Below are 18,187 nucleotides of genomic sequence, written 5' to 3'. Positions count from 1 at the left end.
ATCACACTCACATAAATCACACATCAATTTAATAACATTTTTATTTCTCTTGAAAAAAGTATCTCTCATTTTATGATCAGTTTATTAATAACATATTTAATTCATTTAAATCACTCTTTAGGGCTCCACAATTAGCCACTCCCGTACATGGTGAGAAATGAGACATATGATCTCGTTCGTCGAACACACATAATAGAGTTTTAGCAACAAGTGAGTTTTGATCGGTGAACCTAAATTCTAAAGAAACAAATTGTATAACTTAGTCAAAGTACAAGAGCTACATTCCTAATAAATAGTTATGACATCAATCGACAAGAATCAAGATTAAAGCACTTATCCTATGAAAAGGGACTCAACAGAGAACCCAGTTGGTTAGAAAAGATCCTTGACATCTAAGGATAACTTCACCGTTAAGGCGTTAACAAATTGGTAACACCATGTTGAAATATCAAGTGTGAGTAATATATCACACATCGGATAGGACACATAAACCTAATGCCTTAAATGGTTGGGTTAAAGTATGATGTCTCTCTCACCTGTATAATTGTAAAAGGTTCGATGTGATAATCCCCATACCCTCTCATGACGAACTAATAACATCCATATGGCACAGGGTAATAACACTTCAATATTGGAGAAAAATTGAACCAAACTCAAAATATGGGTTCAAACCTTAGCTAAGGTAGTAGCAATAATGATCCCAAAGGATCTTGCTAAAAAGCTTGAGTTTCTTCTTCTTGGGAATGCTCCAAATCCCATACATGGTGAGATCCTCAACATAGATAACAAGGATTCAAACATAAGTGAGATTACTGCTCAAGAATTGACATTCAAAGGAACAAGTCTTACAAAGAGAAACAAAAATGATGGAATAGAGGTGACTAGTGAGGAATTTGAGCTTCAAGGAGCTTTCCATCATCAAAGGTTCACAAGAGGCAAGGATCACCTCAAAAAGCTTCAATGTTGAAAAGATGAGGCAAGTGCTCAAAACATGATACTTTCACGCACAAACACTCCATGCCGTGCATACGAAGTACAAATAACACAAGTTTGAAAACACGCTAACTTGGCGTTCACAGTTTTCAACTTTGAATACACGAAGGGAACATAATGTGCTTTTTCTCACACATTAAGGTACTTTAAGCTTGTTATTAATAATTAATTGTAAGGCAGATGAACCTATACACTTCAACACTCCCTTCAAAATTGAGCATAAGGATACATGGATAAATTATGGAGTGTTACACTCTCAACCTAATATCACCCTACCTTTTGCCTTGTTAAATGGTAGGTTGTCTTGTAATCAGAGGAGTTGTTGGAGATGATGGCCTCTACATCTTTGAAAATCCTTACTATTATCCTCAAATTTGCGGTTGAATGAACTGTATCAAAATCAAATCTAGCCTACTGTAATTCCGTTTCTGTGTCAACCTGCTCCTGCTCTAAAGATTTCTACCACTTCAATAAATTGTGTCTCCCAAAATTCTAGAGTCACTAAATCTATTTCTTATACCAACTATTGTTTACGTTTCGACCACCCACACCACGATGAACTCAGGCTCTTAAAGCTATGTCAGATATCTGTGCCAGTTAAACTAAAGCCTCTGCTGAATTTTGATTACACTTGACATAAATGAGTAATAAAAAAATTCAGATACGCAAATAATGACACTTGTATTTTAAAAGTTAATCATGAAATAATAAAATACCTAGAAGTCTAAAACACAAAACTTGCATCATCATAATAATCTTTCACTTGTACTGTATATTCGTGGTACTACATGAAACTAAAATGTCTTGTATCTTTGATATTACCAATAAAACTTGACTAAAATATGGAAAACAAAAAGAAATCAAACATCAACCATGCGTGGTGTGGTCACCAGGATATATTTGAGTATAAGACTGATACAATCCATAGTTAATGTAATTATGCAACTTATGTGGAGGTTGTGCAAGATTTTAATTTCAGTCCTGCGTTCTTGATTATTGTCATACAGATACAGTATATTACACAGACGCCGCTGCATGGTTCCTTTTTAATCACACGTGAGGGTTTAGGTTGAGCCAAATCGTTTTCTAAATAAGTGGTGTCTCTTTGCTGGATCTTTCGGCTTGCTCTTGATCTGTTGGCCTTTGTTACGCCCGGTACTGCATAGGGAAGAAACCAATTGGCATCGAAGAATTTAATAGTTTGTAATTTTGTATTAGTTAACACATCAAGTTCTTAATTAAGAACTCAAAAAGGAAACCCAGCAACTTGAGATGTACTACTACAAGGCAGGCGTTATCATATCAGGCAAATAAAGAGGATATCTCACCTGTACTCCATATAAACCATCCCTTTTGCACCTGACATTGCACTCATCGATCCTTGAGAACGACGAGCACTTTTAAGAGCTAATTCATCTGCATCATCTTCTAGTTGCTCTAATCCAACTGCATCATCACCAGCATTCAATACCTGATAGGTAAATGCCAGTTAGTTCTCAATCAACAACTCAATTCCAATTCAACAGGGATACAGATGGAAACCTTTCCGAGTAGTGCCAGTTGATCATCGAGATGATGATAGTGCAAGCGAGATCCTTCATCAGATGGAGGCAAGCTTGTAATTACCTGTTACATATAAAAAAAAACTATAAGCATATATAGATTGAGACCTTGGCAAGATAGTTTTGGTGGCCAACAAACATTTCAAATTCTCAAGCATGGCATTGGGACCACAGTTCGAGCAGGTTTTTTAAACAATTGAGCACAAAAAATAAGTTGTCTTCATGCAATATTTGGCACGGGATTGACACAGTAGCAATTAAAAGAGAAATTAGATCAGTGATGGAAAAACAAGGAGTATATATATAATTTCTGAGTAAAAGCAAACTACAGAAGGATGAAGATTGAATAGCAAATGGTCCAGAGCTGAGCTCCTACAGAGAACAATGTTCTCTGCCCATAACCAACACCAAAATGATATTTCCAAGATACCCCCTCCCACTCTCCCTCAGTTTCAAATTCTCAATATAACAGAATCAAGTACACAGATAATCTACCCCTTTCTTTATCTGCCGCATCAGCATTCTTTCCATTCCTCTTCTTATTTTTCCTAACATAAATTCCTCACAACATGGTCTTGGACAGCTGATATGCTACCTACCCATTTAAGCCTACAATCCCATTTGGCGAACACAAATACATTGGCTAGCTCCTTTCTCTATCTTCCATTTCCTTCAACAAACCTAATGTCTTCCTAGAGTACATCATTCGAACAAACAAGCAACTTGGTTATAGTAAACATCACACACACCAAATAAAAGCTTGTACTCATTCACAGGTCCTTACAAGTTACAAATTGCTTTGTATATTTCAAGGAGGGAACTTCTTTAAGTAGGTTATGGCATCACAGCAGAGCAATAACTAATTGAAACGTTTCACTAGGATTAGTCCAACAATTTAAATTAGACAAAGGGTGCGTTTGTTTTAGCTTAAAAATAAATAGATTTTGTGTTAGAAAAATCTAGAGATATTTTTTAGAGATTTTTAAAAAAAAAAACAAAGCTATTTGTGTTTGTTTACTACCCAAAAAAAGTGTTTTTTTTTAAATGATTTTTAACTAGTTCATGTGTATCCGAAGCTTTTGTTCACTACCCAAAAAAAGTGCTTTTTTTAAATGATTTTTAACTAGTTCATGTGTTACCTCCTCTAATAGTTTTTCATTTTAGAGTCAATTTAGATTTTTTTTTTTTAATAAAATGATTTCTAAAAATCCTAAACAAACACTAAAAAATTGACAAAAGTCTTTTTTTTTTTTCTAAAAAAATTAAAACAAACGCACCCAAATAATACATTGACAACTTCAGGTCCAGTAAAGTAAATGTACAAATTCATGTGAATCTTGAGGCAAATTATCACAAGTGCAATAGGGAGTGAGCCGAAAATTGAAAGTAAATACCTTAAAGCTGTAACCCTGATCAATTAAAAATTGCTGCCTCTTAGTTGAGTAATACATCTCCTGTAAACGAAAGCAGCACAATACAATACACCATAAACTCCTTGAATAATAGTTTAAGTATTATTTTCAAGTGGCAACATGATCCAATAATCAATAATATATGGCCTGACATGAAATAAATGTATACCTGGGTATCGGTCGACACAAGGGAATAAAAAAATGCATTATATTCCTCTTTGCCACCAGCCATCCTATCCTGAAGCTTTCCCTGCCATTTAATTCATGAATTTGAATCAGCAAGAGAGCCCACTGGCAAAACAGACAAGTAGACAACATAAATATCATGCAGCAGAACTTCCCACTTTCCACAACAAACAAATGAAATATAGAATTCAATCTGTAGGATGGGTATGGTGAACACCAATAAATTCAGAATTAATAAAATAAGAATAAAGTTACCATAACATACAACAGGGAAATAATAATAACACAGAGAGAAGACTTTAGAAACTGACCTTTGCCCTAAGAATACGACCCAGACGCTGTGCTTCTTGACGCCTTGAACCAGCATGTGAAGAGATCTGAATTATAACATTTGCTTCAGGAATATCGATTGAGTTGTCACCGACCTGAGAATAAAAGAAACGATGCAAGGAACCAGATATTGATTTATTATGATAATAAGATGTTAACATGGAATAGCCCACAATATCAATAGTATTAACTAAGGCAGACAGCTATAAAAAATACTACACATTACAAAATATTAGCTAACCTAATGAAACTCGTAAGGATATACCCATTCTAACTTAAATAATATATCCTCAACAAAATGCTAGACCAGTATGTGCTTTAACATATTCATGAAAAATTGAAAAGTAAAGCAAATAAGCCTCACAATAAAACTAAAGAAAACAGGAACAGATACCTTGGAAAGAAAAACAGTATTTACGTCTTTGCTGGTTTTGAATGCCTGTAGAATTTTTGTCCTCTCAACATGGCTGCAAATAAGGTATATCAGAACTTAACATGCAAAACAGAAAACCCCAAAACACAGCTTCAAAATACGTCAATTTATGTCCACAGCACCTTGTAGCACCATATATCATTGGTTTGCGGAGTTTCATGGCATACTCGGTGAGAGCAAAAAGATTATCAGCAAACACTATAATTTTATCACCACGTGCCCTTTCATGGTAATTTATGAGAAACTCACATGCTCGGAATTTATTGGGATTCATCACATAAAGGGCCTGCACATGTGATGATCAACAATTAAGATGAGTGAAATCAAGCAAGTAAAGATCATCTCATCACATAAAGAGCCTTGCGCATGTGTGAAGATCATCAATGAAGATGAGTGAAATCAAGAAGTGAACTAGGAAATTTTTTCAAGCAATTAATAATTTTCATAATGATATTTCAGTTCTTTTAATAATCAAGACAACCTAAACAGAAACTGCAATCTATCATGGAAAATAATGACAAAATTCCACAATTGGTCCTTATAATTTTAACTAAAGATTTACATAGTTCGCAGAGGCTTCACCTGTCTCTTCTTGGAGTTCTCTTTCTTTAGATACTCAGCGAAAAATTCTTTTGTCATTGGACACCATACTTCAGCACACTGTACATTTGCAATAAATCCACCTTTTACAAGATCCAACCAATTTGCCTCATACAGTTTGGGACCAATTAGGAAATTCAGATCTGTAATACGTTCATCCTCTCTCACAAGTGTAGCTGCAAATTTAACAATTATTTCACTCAGCAGAAGAGGCTTTGGTCAATGTCAAGATGTTATTAAACCAGTGCAAAACGGCATACCTGTGAGCCCAAGTTTGCAGTGAGATTTAGTGATGCTAATGACTTTTCGAAACATATGGGCAGGAACCACATGCACCTGTTTATCATGCCATGTACGATGCATAAGAACAGAAAGAAGATTTCAGGCAAGAAGGATATAAATATTACCGTAAATCTTAACAATTACCTCGTCCATAAGCAGCAATCCCCATTCTCTGTTTCTTATTTCTTCAATGATCTTTTCAGATTCTTCAGACCGTTTACCCCCAAAGGCAACCATATTATATGTTGTCACAACAACTCCAGCGTTACCACGGAATCTCTCTTTGCTGTCAGATGTGAAACGACATATTTGTTCATCTCGGATAGTTGACCATAGTTTAAACTGAAAAGCCCACTGATCCACAGAGACAGCATTTGTTGCCAAACAAAGACAGCTCTTTTTTATCCGGGAAGCTGCTGAAACACCAACTAGGGACTTTCCGGCACCACAAGGTAGAACTATGATACCGGATCTTGCTCTACCTGAAGGGGCAGATGATAAAATTGCACTTAGAACAAGTAATACATGTTTCAATGTGCTTTTACATACACCACTGTTGTTTAAGTAATTAAGAAATGCTTAAAGCTTCACTATACCTGCACTAAGTTATGCTAATCCAAACCCTGTAACCCCCGTTAACAGAATATTTTAGACATAACTTGCAGTACTAGCACATATAGTTCTAAAGTTATAACAACAACAAATTAAGAGTAATTTTTTTTGTGGGAACAATACTAACATGGGAGTTGAAACACAATAAGTAAATTCAATCAATTTAAAATAAAATTTGCCGGGTTCTCCAAATTTAACAAGGTAAGAATGCAATGCCAATGACACATGCCCTTGCAAAAGCTGCCAGCCATACCATTTCCAAACATTTTACTAAGGCTCTTCTCTTGATATGGCCTTGGTTGTGCTTGGGGCTTTAGTTCCATCTCGAGGTCCGGGTTCACCTGTAGCAAAAAAAAAAAAGAGTAACAGAGAAATAGTTAAAACTCCATTACCATAAATTTGCAAGATAATAGCATCCTTAAATTTACTTATTATTTTTTAAAAATGCTATTTGATTGGGTAAATAAGAATAAAATAGTTTAAATTAATACAATTGAAAGAAAAAAACTACAACAAAACTTGGTATCAACTTTATATATAGGTATATTTGCTTTTCAAAAAAAAAAAAACTATAAATAGGTATAGATATTTTAAAACAAAAAATCAGTCATTTAATTGGATAAAGAATGATAAAATTGTAAATAAAATAATTTAAATGAATGGTAAAAATGCAAGAAAAAATCTACACGAAAGGTTATATCCCCTTTATACATAGGTATAGATAATCCTCAAAGATTTCAACACCATGAGTATATAAAGCATTACTTACTGTATCATTTCTGAAGTCATACTCCTCCAACATGGGATAATTTAAGGCATTTGGCAAACAACGTTGCTTTACATTTTCAACCTGTACACAAATCACAAATTTTAATAGAGAAGTTTGATATAAAACAATTCCAACTACTCTAGTGTGATTTCTGATAACAATCTGGTCTACTCTTTGAAACTCTTGTTAGATTTTCACACAACATAAATTTAATCTTCTTAGAAGCTTTTTGTCGTGAAACTCGAGGAATATTTTGGCCCTATATTATTAAGGCAAAACTACACCATAACTCCTTTAACTTTATTTAAAGTTTCAAAAAGATCGTTTATCCTTTTTCAGTGTCAAGTTGGTCCTTTGTGTTAAAAAAATGTCAACGATGTTGGACCAAACTTCATTTTTCATCTAGCAATGTCACCAGAAGTCTTACTTAACCATTTAAAAAGATAAATTACATCTTCAATTCATCAAGATAACATCTAAATTACATCATAATGACCATTACAGTATGTAACTCATCAATATCAACATCATCATATTTAGTTTTATTTAAGATTGTGATCTCATTGTTGCCAACAAGAGTCTAATTTTGGTGCTGAGTGATGAAACATTCTTCGTTGTCTATTATGTGATGATCATGTTCACAAATTGATAGCAAGAGTGGACTAAGAATGAAAGTAGGATCAAGCGTGTAAACAATTTTAACGATTAAAAAGGACTAATTTGACGCGAAAAAAATAAACAAAGGTCTTGTTTGAAACTTTAAATTAAGTTAAAGAACCCCCTGATGTAGTTTTTCCTATTACTCGGAATTCTACAATACAATCTATGCACTGCTGAATTTGTTTTCTTAAAAAAGGTAAGTGAAATTGCTATCATTTTGGTGACAATATCATATAGATGACAGTTGAAACAGGGATGTATCATAGAAGTGTTCTAAATAATCAAACTTGTCAATCTGCATTTAAAAAGTACATGGAATAACAATAGATTTTCATCCCAGACAAAAATGCATCATTACATAGTCTATTTATTCAAATCTGTTTTCTAAAATGCAATACATTGAATTCTTCCATTTTCTTTTCCTGAGACATGAACGACCCAATCAAACATCATTTTTCTCATGACAAATGATGGATCGTTGATTTAATTTTGTGGTCTATGCCTTTATAATAATAATACGACTAAATGGAAAACAAAGAGAATAACGGCATTCCAGTGAAATATCCTGCAAAAAAAAAAAAACAACTCAAATCTAGATTACCTGAGACGGATCAATTTCGAATGCATGAGCTTCTTTCTCTTCTGCAACAGCCGCTACTTCTGCTTGATTTAGCAACTCGTCATGAGTGCCTTCGATCTCACCTAGTGCTTTGCTGATTGTAAATCCATCTCCATGAGTACCCTAAACAAAAACAGGAACAGGGATTCTAAACTACAATTGTCTAGGGGATGGAATCCCAAGAGGGTGTAAACTGCAAGACCAACTGCAATATTCATGGTAGAGTAAGCAAATACTATTCCCAATCACACTAAAAAAGTTAGTGTTAAAGGAAAAAACCTATGAGAAACTAATCAAATACAACATGGTTCCTTCTAGGTTTTTGGATTGGGTCTAACCCATGCTTACAATCTGGTTTTGTAGGATTGAGTGACATCTAACACAAATTCAAAGATAGTACGAAAACCTATCCATCAGGTCACCCGACCATATTATACACGAAACAGGTAGCATGGCAAACCCGCCAAGAATAAATAAGGATCATACAGTGAAGCCACTCATCACCTTGGGTATAGAGACAGATGGTCGACCTAAGCTATTCAAACATGTTAAATAATTACCCCACAAACAAAGGATGTGATCACTAACCTCAGAAGTGATCCTTGCTCTCGATATAGCATCATCCCTGAGCAATGTCTTCAATACCTGCAAAATTTGTTACAAAAACCACATGAAATCTTAGCAGCAATGATTGGTAAAAGTAGTAAGAACAATAATTATTCGCATCATTTAGACACCTCTGGAAATGGAGATTCCACATAGTAACGATTCTTCTTAAGAACGAGTTTGACTTTCCCATAATTTGCAGTAGAATCATGGATAAACCTAATCATCTCTTTAGGAAGCTTGGTCTTAGACAACTTATTCAAAACTGCTATAATTGTTTCAGTTTCTAGACCAACCGAAACCGCAGCATACAGCGAATGCGGTGTAAGATTGTATTCGTGCATCGACTCCGGCCTATCATTCACATCAAACATTATAATTTCACAAATCATGACATATCTTTCTGAGAAAATAAAAATAAATTTTTTGTACCTGCAAACGGGCTCGGCGATGGCAATGAGAAAATCATAAGCTTGTTTGTACAAAGGAGAGAAAGTCTCAAGGAAAATGCGGCCATTGTCACAAGCCCAGAGAGGACGATTTGTGTGATCCGGTTTCAATTCTAATTTGCTAAAATCCTTTGTTTTTCCTTCTGATTAACATAACACAAAAACACTTAATCCCAAAAACAAAAACGCAATAATCTAACCCTAATCTAATGAGATAATTAATTGAAAATTAAGATTACCGTCATCATCGTAAGCATCATCGCCGCCATAAGCATCATCATCATCATCGGCGAATCCTTTTTTGGAATCTTCCTGTGGAAAATAATATGAGAAACGCGAAAATCAATTAAGAAGTGGAGAGAGATCGATTATAGATTATAAAACTAACGAATTTAGCAGCGGCTTTGAACTTTTTGAAGGGCCTTCCTTTTTCAGCACCTGCAATTTTAGATTTTGTTTGTTAATCTTGATGAATTGATTGGGAATATAGTTTATAGAATGAAAGATGAATGTACCGTGTCCCATGATTTCGATGTATTAGATTAGATTAGGGTATGGTTTGTGTTTATTTTTAATAATTTTCGTTTTTATATATCTGAATCACGCACTGTAACAATCGAGAATGAATGAATGAACGATTAGGGAAAAAGTGCGAGTGAATCTTCTTTATTTATACATCATCCCGGAGGGAGGATGAAGAGTGAAGACGGTGCTTGTAACTTGACACGTCACTACTATGGGCTGGGCCCGGACCAAAACCTTCCTTCTTTTCTAGAATTGTTTTTCTCGCCGTACTCATTTCTCACATACCCTCCAAGAAATTTAAATTGTCTCCATTGAGGTTATATAATCTATCACAAGGTACTTCAATTTATACATGAATAAAATAAAAAACACAAAAAATAATGTCTTAAAACGCAAAAAATCACTAACATATGTGATAGAGTATTAATGAAATACCTTGTGATTCAATTTTTCATTAAACTTGATCAAATAGTTAACTTTTTTGGTATGATTAGAAAAAAAAGTTAACTATTTTATTTGAGAGATAGAAAAAAGTTAATTTGAAACCACCTATATCAATATGTGTGTGTACGCATTGTCTATGACATTAAAAAGAGATGATGTTAAAAGTAAAAAAGTAAGTATCGTCATAATTTTTAGCCATAAAAGAAAAAATAAAACAAGTAAGACTGTGGCAAGGGCATTCTATGAATGGGATAGAGTGGTAAGCAAGGTCATCATGAGTTTGGCAAAATTCCAGGAATATGTGACGAAGGCGATATGGTAGTTGAGAAGTGATTGCTCAACAGCAAATTATAGGATAATGTTCTTGATCAAACAAGGAAAATTTATGGTGAAGTTATGAAAATGACTTTTTTGGTGAAGTTAACCCTGTAACCAATCATTGAGCATACTGTCTTGCTTAATCAAAATTCATCTTCTCCAAAATTCACATTCTCGAACCCTAAAACCGTTTCTCTCCAAAATTCATTATGTTGTAATTATGTATGTCATATGTTCCAAGCTGGTGTTATGCTGTAATGAACAGAAGCTATGTTGAGGCTTTTAGCTATTGGTGCTAACCAAACAGTACCATATGTATGTCATGTTTACTGGAATGTCCATAGTGTTTTCTGCACCTGGTGGGAATTGCTCTACGTGTGGTAAAGGTAACCTTACTAATTTGATAAATGGTTGAATGCTTTTGGGTGTTTTGGCAAAGGAGACGACGAAGACGAACAAAATGACTTTTTTTAAAAAGTTAGTTTTCTGACTACACCGTAGAAGCGTCCCTTATTCAAGTGTTATCCAAATACTTGTGGGTTGTGACAATGTTTATTGAACATTTCCTTTCAAACAAACATTCATTTATTTAATTAAACACTTCCCTTCAGCTTAAAATAATAGTAATATTGAGAAACATACTAGTTTATTGGATATTAATGGTTATGAACTAAAACTAAAATCGCATTGATATATAATAAATAAAAGGCTAAATAGCACGTTTGGTCTTTTAGTTTGACAGAATTCTCAAATTAGTTCTTTAAATTTCGAAAATTTCAATTAGGTCATTTTAGTTTGATAGAATTCTCAATCTAGTCATTTAAGTTTCAAAAATTTTAAACAATAATTAAAGAACTCAAAGAACTACATCATAAAAAACATTCCTCTTTTAATTATTTATTAATTTTATCTTCGTCGTATGATTAAAGAATTTGCATTACAACCCATTGAGGTTAGGTCAAATAGTTACAAATCAATGTTTAAATTTAGATCGAAAGGTGTGTTACATTTAGTCTATCAAAGTTGGGAAAACATAAAAGAAGAAAAAAGAACATGAATTATACTCATTTTGTTCTACAATGAATGACTCGTTAGTTAAAAAGATTATTCTAAAACGAGCAATTTTGTAAAACAACTCATAATATATATTTTTTAAACATATTTAATTACATTTATTAGATCAATTTTGGAAGAAAAAGAGTCAAAATATAACGATAACAAAAATAAAATAACTATGATATTTGGATTAATAAAGTATATAATTGATTGTTGACATCAATTATAAAGTAAAGTGAGAGAAAAAACAATTGAAAACTTTTTTTTTAGCAAAAAAAAAATTGAAAACTTAAAAATGATAAAAGTTCTTGATGGTTCCTTAAAAAAAATGTTAAGCAATGCTTCAGAGAACTGGTTAAAGCCTTCATTAGACGGGGGGATGATTGTTGATGTTTGGCAGAAGCAGGTTCGTTAAAGGTTAATTTGTTTGTTTGGTGACTCATCTGCAACAGACTTTCTACTAAAGACTATCTTGTGCGGCGACGAGTTCTTCTTCAAGACGACAACATATGTGTCGGAGGATGTGGTTCATTGGAGACTGTGGAACACCTTTTCCTAGGCTGCGATATCTTTTTCCGAGTGTGGTCTTTAGTCTTGCAATAGATGTATGTATCCTTCGTTGCACCAACTATAGTTCGCGATTATTTTGTTCAGTTCAATCATATGGCGGGGTTCTCGAGATCATTATACTCTTTCTTCAAAACAATCTGGCTTGCCTGTGTCTGCGTTATTTGGAAAAAATGAACAATCAGGTTTTTAATCGAAGACACTAAACTCACAGGCTATTTCCGACAAGGTTAAGGTGCTCCCTTTCATTTGGCTAAAGGCTAATATGTCTTGCTTTGCTTTCGCTTACCATGATTGGTGCCGCCACCCTTTACGTTTATGGGTGTGCCGGTGTAATTTTCATCTTTTTTGTTGTTCTGGTTTCCATTTTGCGAGCTTTTGAAGCACATTTGACATGACTTTGTAATTTCTTAAGGGTGATTCTCTTTTGGCATGCCTTGTGCGAGATGAACCATTCTTGTGGTTAGTAATATTCCATTTTGATTTGTTAAAAAAAATAAAATCATACCGACTAAAAAAATCATACTACCGTATATATATTTAAAATAAAAATGTAATCACCCTTAATATTTTATTAGAAAATTGAAAATCTTTGTCCCCGTGAGCTTAGTTCAGTTGGTAAGGACATTGTATAATATATGCAAGGTTCGGGGTAGGCATGACAATGGGGGGGATGGGTTTCGCATTCCCCATTCCCGTATGGTATGGGTTCGGGGTTGGTGCATATATCTCTGTTACTCGTCCCATACCCGTATTTTAAAATTAAGGAAAACCAAAACTCAATCAAATCGGAAAAAACCCATCAAATTAGGGTTGGTTTGGACGGATACCCATGGATACGGGTTTTGTTGTCAAAAGCCTAGTTCGGGGATCAAACCCCGGTCACCCAAAAAAAATTAAAATTAAAATCTTTAAAGATATTTAAAAATATTATTTTCCAAAGATAAGTTTGTTTAAATAAAAGATCCCGAAATTGAGTTGGGGCATCATTTGGTACTGACCTACTGAAAAGCGGGCGGGCCCATGAGTGAAAATAAACGGTGGAGATATAGATATAAATAAAGAAAGATGAAAGGAAAGGGGTTTGTGTTGTGAAACTGAAAGTGGAAGAAGAATTTTCAATATTTCCGTGCCATTACACGTAAACCCACCCGCACTTCCAACACCAACTCCATCTCCATCGCACACACACTTTCTCTGTTTCTTCTTCTTCTTCACCATCTAACTTAATTTCACTTTCAATCCTCAATCCCAAGGTATGCACAAGCATCCTCCATCGCCGTAAATTCTTTTTTCTTCTGCTGATTTCCTCTTCTTCTTTCCCACCTCCTTTTTTCTTTTACTTTTCTATTTACTTTCTTGTTGCTTCTATTCACTCATCATAGTTTTTTCAGTTTTCAATCATACCTTATTCTTCTGATTGTTTTATTCGTAGTTTCTTTTTCTCCAATCCTTACCTGATTTAGTTTTCGAGATTCACATATTGTTACTCTCTTTCGGTTTGAGTGGAGTAATTTCCACGCATGCGATCTTTCTGCTATTTTTTCCTTATTTCTTTTTTTCTCAATATTATTTTTTATTTCATTAAATAATTTGTCCAATTCTTTCCACAAATGAAAAATTAATATCATCAAATAATTCGTGTTTTAACTTATATGTGTTTTATCAATTTGAATGAATATATTTTTTACTAAAAAAAAAAAAAAAAACTGGATTACTTCAAAAAAAAAATTAGATATTTTTTATTTAATTTATTTCTCTCTCTTTCGTGTGTGTAGGGCAAAGAAATTATATATATGTTTATGTTTATGAAGGTGAAAATATGCGTGCAATTCCAATAGTTATTATAGGTTGCTGGAGATAAGGCACGATGGGCGGTTGTTGCTGTTGTGCTTCCAAAGAGACTGTATTGAGCGCTGCACCTGCTTACTATTATGTAATTACCCTTTCCTTTTCATCATGCTTTTTCCTTTCTTTTTTTAGAACCAATTTATATTTTTGATGGTTTGACACGGACACACGGCGAAGAACCGACACCAAGCACAACACTGACATAGTTGAATGCAATCATATAGGTCAGTGTGGTGTCCATGTAGGACATGGATATGTGTCGGACACTGCCAACGCCTTTGGTTAGAAGTGTCGGTGCTACATAATTCACACATTCATAGCTTTCAATAGAAAGATAATTAGATATAGGCTCCGAAGAGGGTTTAACTTTGTTTAGGTTGTCTGTGCCTTCTACTGAGGGAAGGGGTTTAAGAATATTCTCAATGAAGTTTATTAATTTGTGTGACTGATCTTAAGAGATAGGGTTTAGTTTTTTGTAAACCGGGCATCTCCGCGCGCAACTGGGGGAAATTCGCTGAGACTTGTGGGACTCAAATTGGTGGCAAACTCTCCCTAAGAGTTTGAAAGAGTTAAGTTTATTTTTCATCTGGTTGAGTTAAAGGTCCACATTTGTTAAAATCGTCCAGTTAACCATCCATTGATACTTGATAATGGAATTATTGATGATGAAGGAATGATTTCATTTGATTCAATTCAGGGTCCAATGGTTATATGTACAGTAAGGAAAGAAATAACTATCAACTAAGTCTAGTTGACAGGATATACAGGATAACACATTATTAACCACCACAAACTAACTATAGTTAAGTCACCAACTAACTTCTAACATATTAGATTTTATCCTCCAATAAAAGAAATTGATGTAAGCGAACAAAGGTTGGTCCTGCCAGTAAGGATACAACTCTTCCTATATTGACGTGAGTTTGAAGTGAGAACCATAGTGATGGAATAATTGTAAGCTTCTTTTAAGCGCTCTGTGAGCCGTGAGATCTGTCTTGACCTTGGTCAGCATATGAGAATCAACTTATCTAAAAGAAAGAAATTTATGTCATAACGAGGATTAATTTTATCTACTTGTTACTAGAGTTTATGATTACTTTTTGTTTATTCTCTGATAGTTGTGTGTAATCAGCTTGTGATGGTATAATTTCATTTGCCGCATTTTCTCAGCAGTACCCAAGAGCATCAGAGGAGCATGTTCCACTATCTTCTCAACCGGGTGCTCCCTCTGGTGGAAGGCTCTTGGTTGATACTAATCTAGATACTTCGAGTCCTGATACTTATAGACCACCTCCTGCTCCTCTCCCTTTCAATTTAACATCAGGAGCCACTCAGACTGCACCTGTGACTCAAGAGATTTCCCGTGACAAGAACAACACATCCTCGCTTTCTACAAATTCTAATTCAGTTCAAGAACCATCTGGAGACAATCACGGAACCTCACCTAAGTCGGAAGAACCGAAGGAATCAGAATGCAAAGGTCAGACTGATATAGAACAGGACACAGCAAAGGATTCTGAAATTGAACTTTCAAAGTTGGGAGAACCTATAAATTTAGTAGAAGAGGATACATGCCCGATATGTTTAGAAGGTGATGTAGCCACAACTTTTTTATTTATTTTCTAAAACTAACTATTTTTATAGCCATTTATCATGTGAAGTTTATCCTGTTTTTGGTTGAAATGGAGGGTTGTTGATGGATACATATCTTTATCTAAGCAGAATATGATGCTGAAAATCCAAAACTCACTACTCAATGTGGCCATGACTTTCACCTTGCTTGCATTCTGGAGTGGATGGAAAGAAGTGAAACTTGCCCTGTTTGTGATCAGGTTTCTCCCACTCATTCCCTATTTCCCATTTTATCTTTAGATATTTGTAAAGATATCATTACGAATGAGATATTTATAAATCCGTATTTCTTTTGGTGCAGGTTACGGTTTTCAGCACTCCCATTGAATAGTACATATCATTGATATTAACAAGAGAGCTTAAATATACTGTGTGATAGTTTTTTAGGCCAGGTTACAAATTTTGTCTTTTACAACTATTCTGGAAAACTGAGCATATGGCTGTTTCGATTGTTTGGTTTTCTGCATTTTACTGGGGTTTATTCCATTTTCCATGCAGATCTAGAGTCTCTTGTGTTGGTTTCAGGAAATTAAATGAGTAGAATTTTCACACTGTATAGTTTTTCGATTGCTTAAACTGCTTAAACTGATATACATAAGATACATTGCATATACTTAGTTAGAAACGTTTTCTTGCAAAACAGAATGGTCAATATGGTCTTCCCTTGTTCTGATCGACTTTATGTGGAAGAATGATGACATGCCCTCACTTTTGCTGTGGCTTTAATATTATATTGAAATGACGTGGTTTGTTTATAAACATTGGACATAAATGATACATACAGTGTTTGGTAGAAAACGAATAATTACAGCCTTTTCCCAATACCGATTTTCACAAGGTGGATTTGTATTCTGTAAATTCAGATAAACCCCCCTTTCTCTACAGTTGCACGACCTTCATATAAGGGAGATATATTTTTCCACGCGAAGTTTTAATTATTCTCCCAAAAAACTGAGCCGTGTATGCAATGCGATCCCTAACTATTCCAGAAATTGATGGAGAGAGGTAACTGGACGGGGAAGCTTAGTGACCCGACGGTGATGGATGTGTGCTGGTGTTGTGCACAGCAAGGTTAATTATGGTAATCGGTGATCCAAAGGCGAAGCTTACTATCCGACAGCAATGGAAAACATAACTCATTATCACATGACAAGGCTAACTACAGTAGTGGTGCTGACGTCCCAGGATAATCTTCATCCTTATGCTGGTGCAAGCATCACGATTTCTTTTTGTGCTACCAATGTGTGGAAAGCCATATAGTGATGTTGCATTGTGTTATACCCTTAACGTTCTACTCCACATGGCTCATTGTTGTTCTGTTTTTAATTGTGCATACTGATATTCATTCATAAGGTAAAAGCTTGTTAGAAAGCATATTGATTGATAAAAGCTAGGAATGTGTGTGCACAATAGTTCTATTTAAAACTCAATTACCCCAATTAAATTGAGTAACTAACTTCCACAACTTATTCCTCCCCCCAAAAAAATATACTCCCAACTTATTTCTAATTAAATTGTAACAAATTCTAATTATCTTAACATGCATCTTGATAGTGAGAGTAATGATATGCTCATGAGTTAAGGTACATTATCTTTACATGTAACACTATTTCAACTAGCTGAATCAGGACTTTCAATAATCCAATTTTTAGCACTTTCTCGTATTTCTTTCTTCACATCCTTTAATGCTTCTGAAACCTGTGGAAAAAAGAAATGATTTTAAATTGATTGATTCCTCGTTTGACAATTCATGTTCCTTAAATCAAATAAGTTGACTAATTATATGGCGAACAAGTCACAAGTATACTACAGTACACAACTTTTATCAAGTGTGGGATTGTAAGAATTCATTGATCTTATGGGGACCATCTGAACACAATATTTTCGTCTCCGTTTCAACTATTTGTTCTCTCATGAGTGGAACTGCCACTGGTTTCATCAAATCATCTGACACGCTCATAGCGTTCAATATATCCACCTAAAAAATCCTCTACAAACACCCGCCTCCACTGCTCCGGTATTTTTGGACAAAATACAACTTATTTTCTGTCAAGTTCTTTAAAAAAAATTATTATTTTTTTGGTCAGGAAAAAAAAATTTATTTTATCAGGTGTTTGATGGTATTTGATGCCTGCAAAATAAACATTTTTTTATGGTATAAGATAATAAACATGGTAACATTATTTACAAAATACATGATAACATTATTCAATTTTATATGTTTTTGATACTGACCTCATGATCACATAAAAGAGCTGGATATATGTCATATTTAAATGAA

General features: G+C 34.3%; 2 protein-coding genes across 6 annotated transcripts; one reads left to right on the top strand and one right to left on the bottom strand.

Moving 5' to 3' along the window:
- Positions 1–1,716: 1,716 nt before the first annotated feature.
- LOC25502076 (general transcription and DNA repair factor IIH helicase subunit XPB1) lies at positions 1,717–10,176 on the bottom strand. 2 transcript variants are annotated; one of them, XR_003007939.2, is made up of 20 exons: positions 10,029–10,176; positions 9,902–9,951; positions 9,753–9,825; positions 9,497–9,656; positions 9,196–9,418; positions 9,047–9,103; positions 8,441–8,581; positions 7,180–7,260; positions 6,664–6,751; positions 5,943–6,280; positions 5,777–5,852; positions 5,499–5,692; positions 5,039–5,202; positions 4,878–4,950; positions 4,465–4,578; positions 4,137–4,258; positions 3,950–4,009; positions 2,536–2,619; positions 2,322–2,464; positions 1,717–2,151 (listed from the first exon to the last, which is right to left on the bottom strand). XR_003007939.2 is itself a non-coding variant. In XM_013591617.3 (20 exons), exons 1-20 carry the CDS (start codon positions 10,036–10,038, stop codon positions 2,058–2,060), a joined length of 2,304 nt encoding a protein of 767 aa, XP_013447071.1. In that variant the 5' UTR covers positions 10,039–10,175; the 3' UTR covers positions 1,717–2,057. The 2 variants fall into 2 exon arrangements, 1 of the variants encoding a protein (XP_013447071.1); XM_013591617.3 differs by having other exon boundaries at positions 4,137–4,217; positions 10,029–10,175.
- A 3,316-nt stretch (positions 10,177–13,492) lies between these two features.
- On the top strand, positions 13,493–16,519 carry LOC25502075 (probable E3 ubiquitin-protein ligase RHB1A). 4 transcript variants are annotated; one of them, XM_024773596.2, is made up of 5 exons: positions 13,493–13,679; positions 14,238–14,359; positions 15,448–15,865; positions 15,997–16,106; positions 16,208–16,519. In XM_024773596.2, exons 2-5 carry the CDS (start codon positions 14,294–14,296, stop codon positions 16,235–16,237), a joined length of 624 nt encoding a protein of 207 aa, XP_024629364.1. In that variant the 5' UTR covers positions 13,493–13,679; positions 14,238–14,293; the 3' UTR covers positions 16,238–16,519. The 4 variants fall into 4 exon arrangements, with proteins under 4 accessions (XP_024629364.1, XP_024629361.1, XP_024629363.1 ...); XM_024773593.2 differs by having other exon boundaries at positions 15,445–15,865; XM_024773595.2 differs by having other exon boundaries at positions 14,202–14,359.
- Positions 16,520–18,187: the final 1,668 nt, after the last annotated feature.

The sequence above is a fragment of the Medicago truncatula genome, chromosome 8, assembly GCF_003473485.1.
Source record: "Medicago truncatula cultivar Jemalong A17 chromosome 8, MtrunA17r5.0-ANR, whole genome shotgun sequence".
In the NCBI taxonomy this organism is placed as follows: Eukaryota; Viridiplantae; Streptophyta; class Magnoliopsida; order Fabales; family Fabaceae; genus Medicago; species Medicago truncatula.
The sequence above is the reverse complement of the archived record's forward strand: the minus strand, read 5'-3'. Positions and strand labels throughout refer to the sequence as shown.

Bases quoted from the DNA above. Each gene is read 5' to 3' on its own strand.
- LOC25502076 (XM_013591617.3), bottom strand. The intron at 4,010-4,136 runs GTATACATTTAT...TTTCGTTTACAG, and splicing joins TTGTGTCGACCGATACCCAG to GAGATGTATTACTCAACTAA. The intron at 2,620-3,949 runs GTATTTACTTTC...TATATGTAACAG, and splicing joins ATCAGGGTTACAGCTTTAAG to GTAATTACAAGCTTGCCTCC.
- LOC25502075 (XM_024773593.2), top strand. From the start codon at position 14,294: ATGGGCGGTTGTTGCTGTTGTGCTTCCAAAGAGACTGTATTGAGCGCT. The intron at 14,360-15,444 runs GTAATTACCCTT...GCATTTTCTCAG, and splicing joins CTGCACCTGCTTACTATTAT to CAGTACCCAAGAGCATCAGA. The intron at 15,866-15,996 runs GTGATGTAGCCA...TTATCTAAGCAG, and splicing joins ATGCCCGATATGTTTAGAAG to AATATGATGCTGAAAATCCA.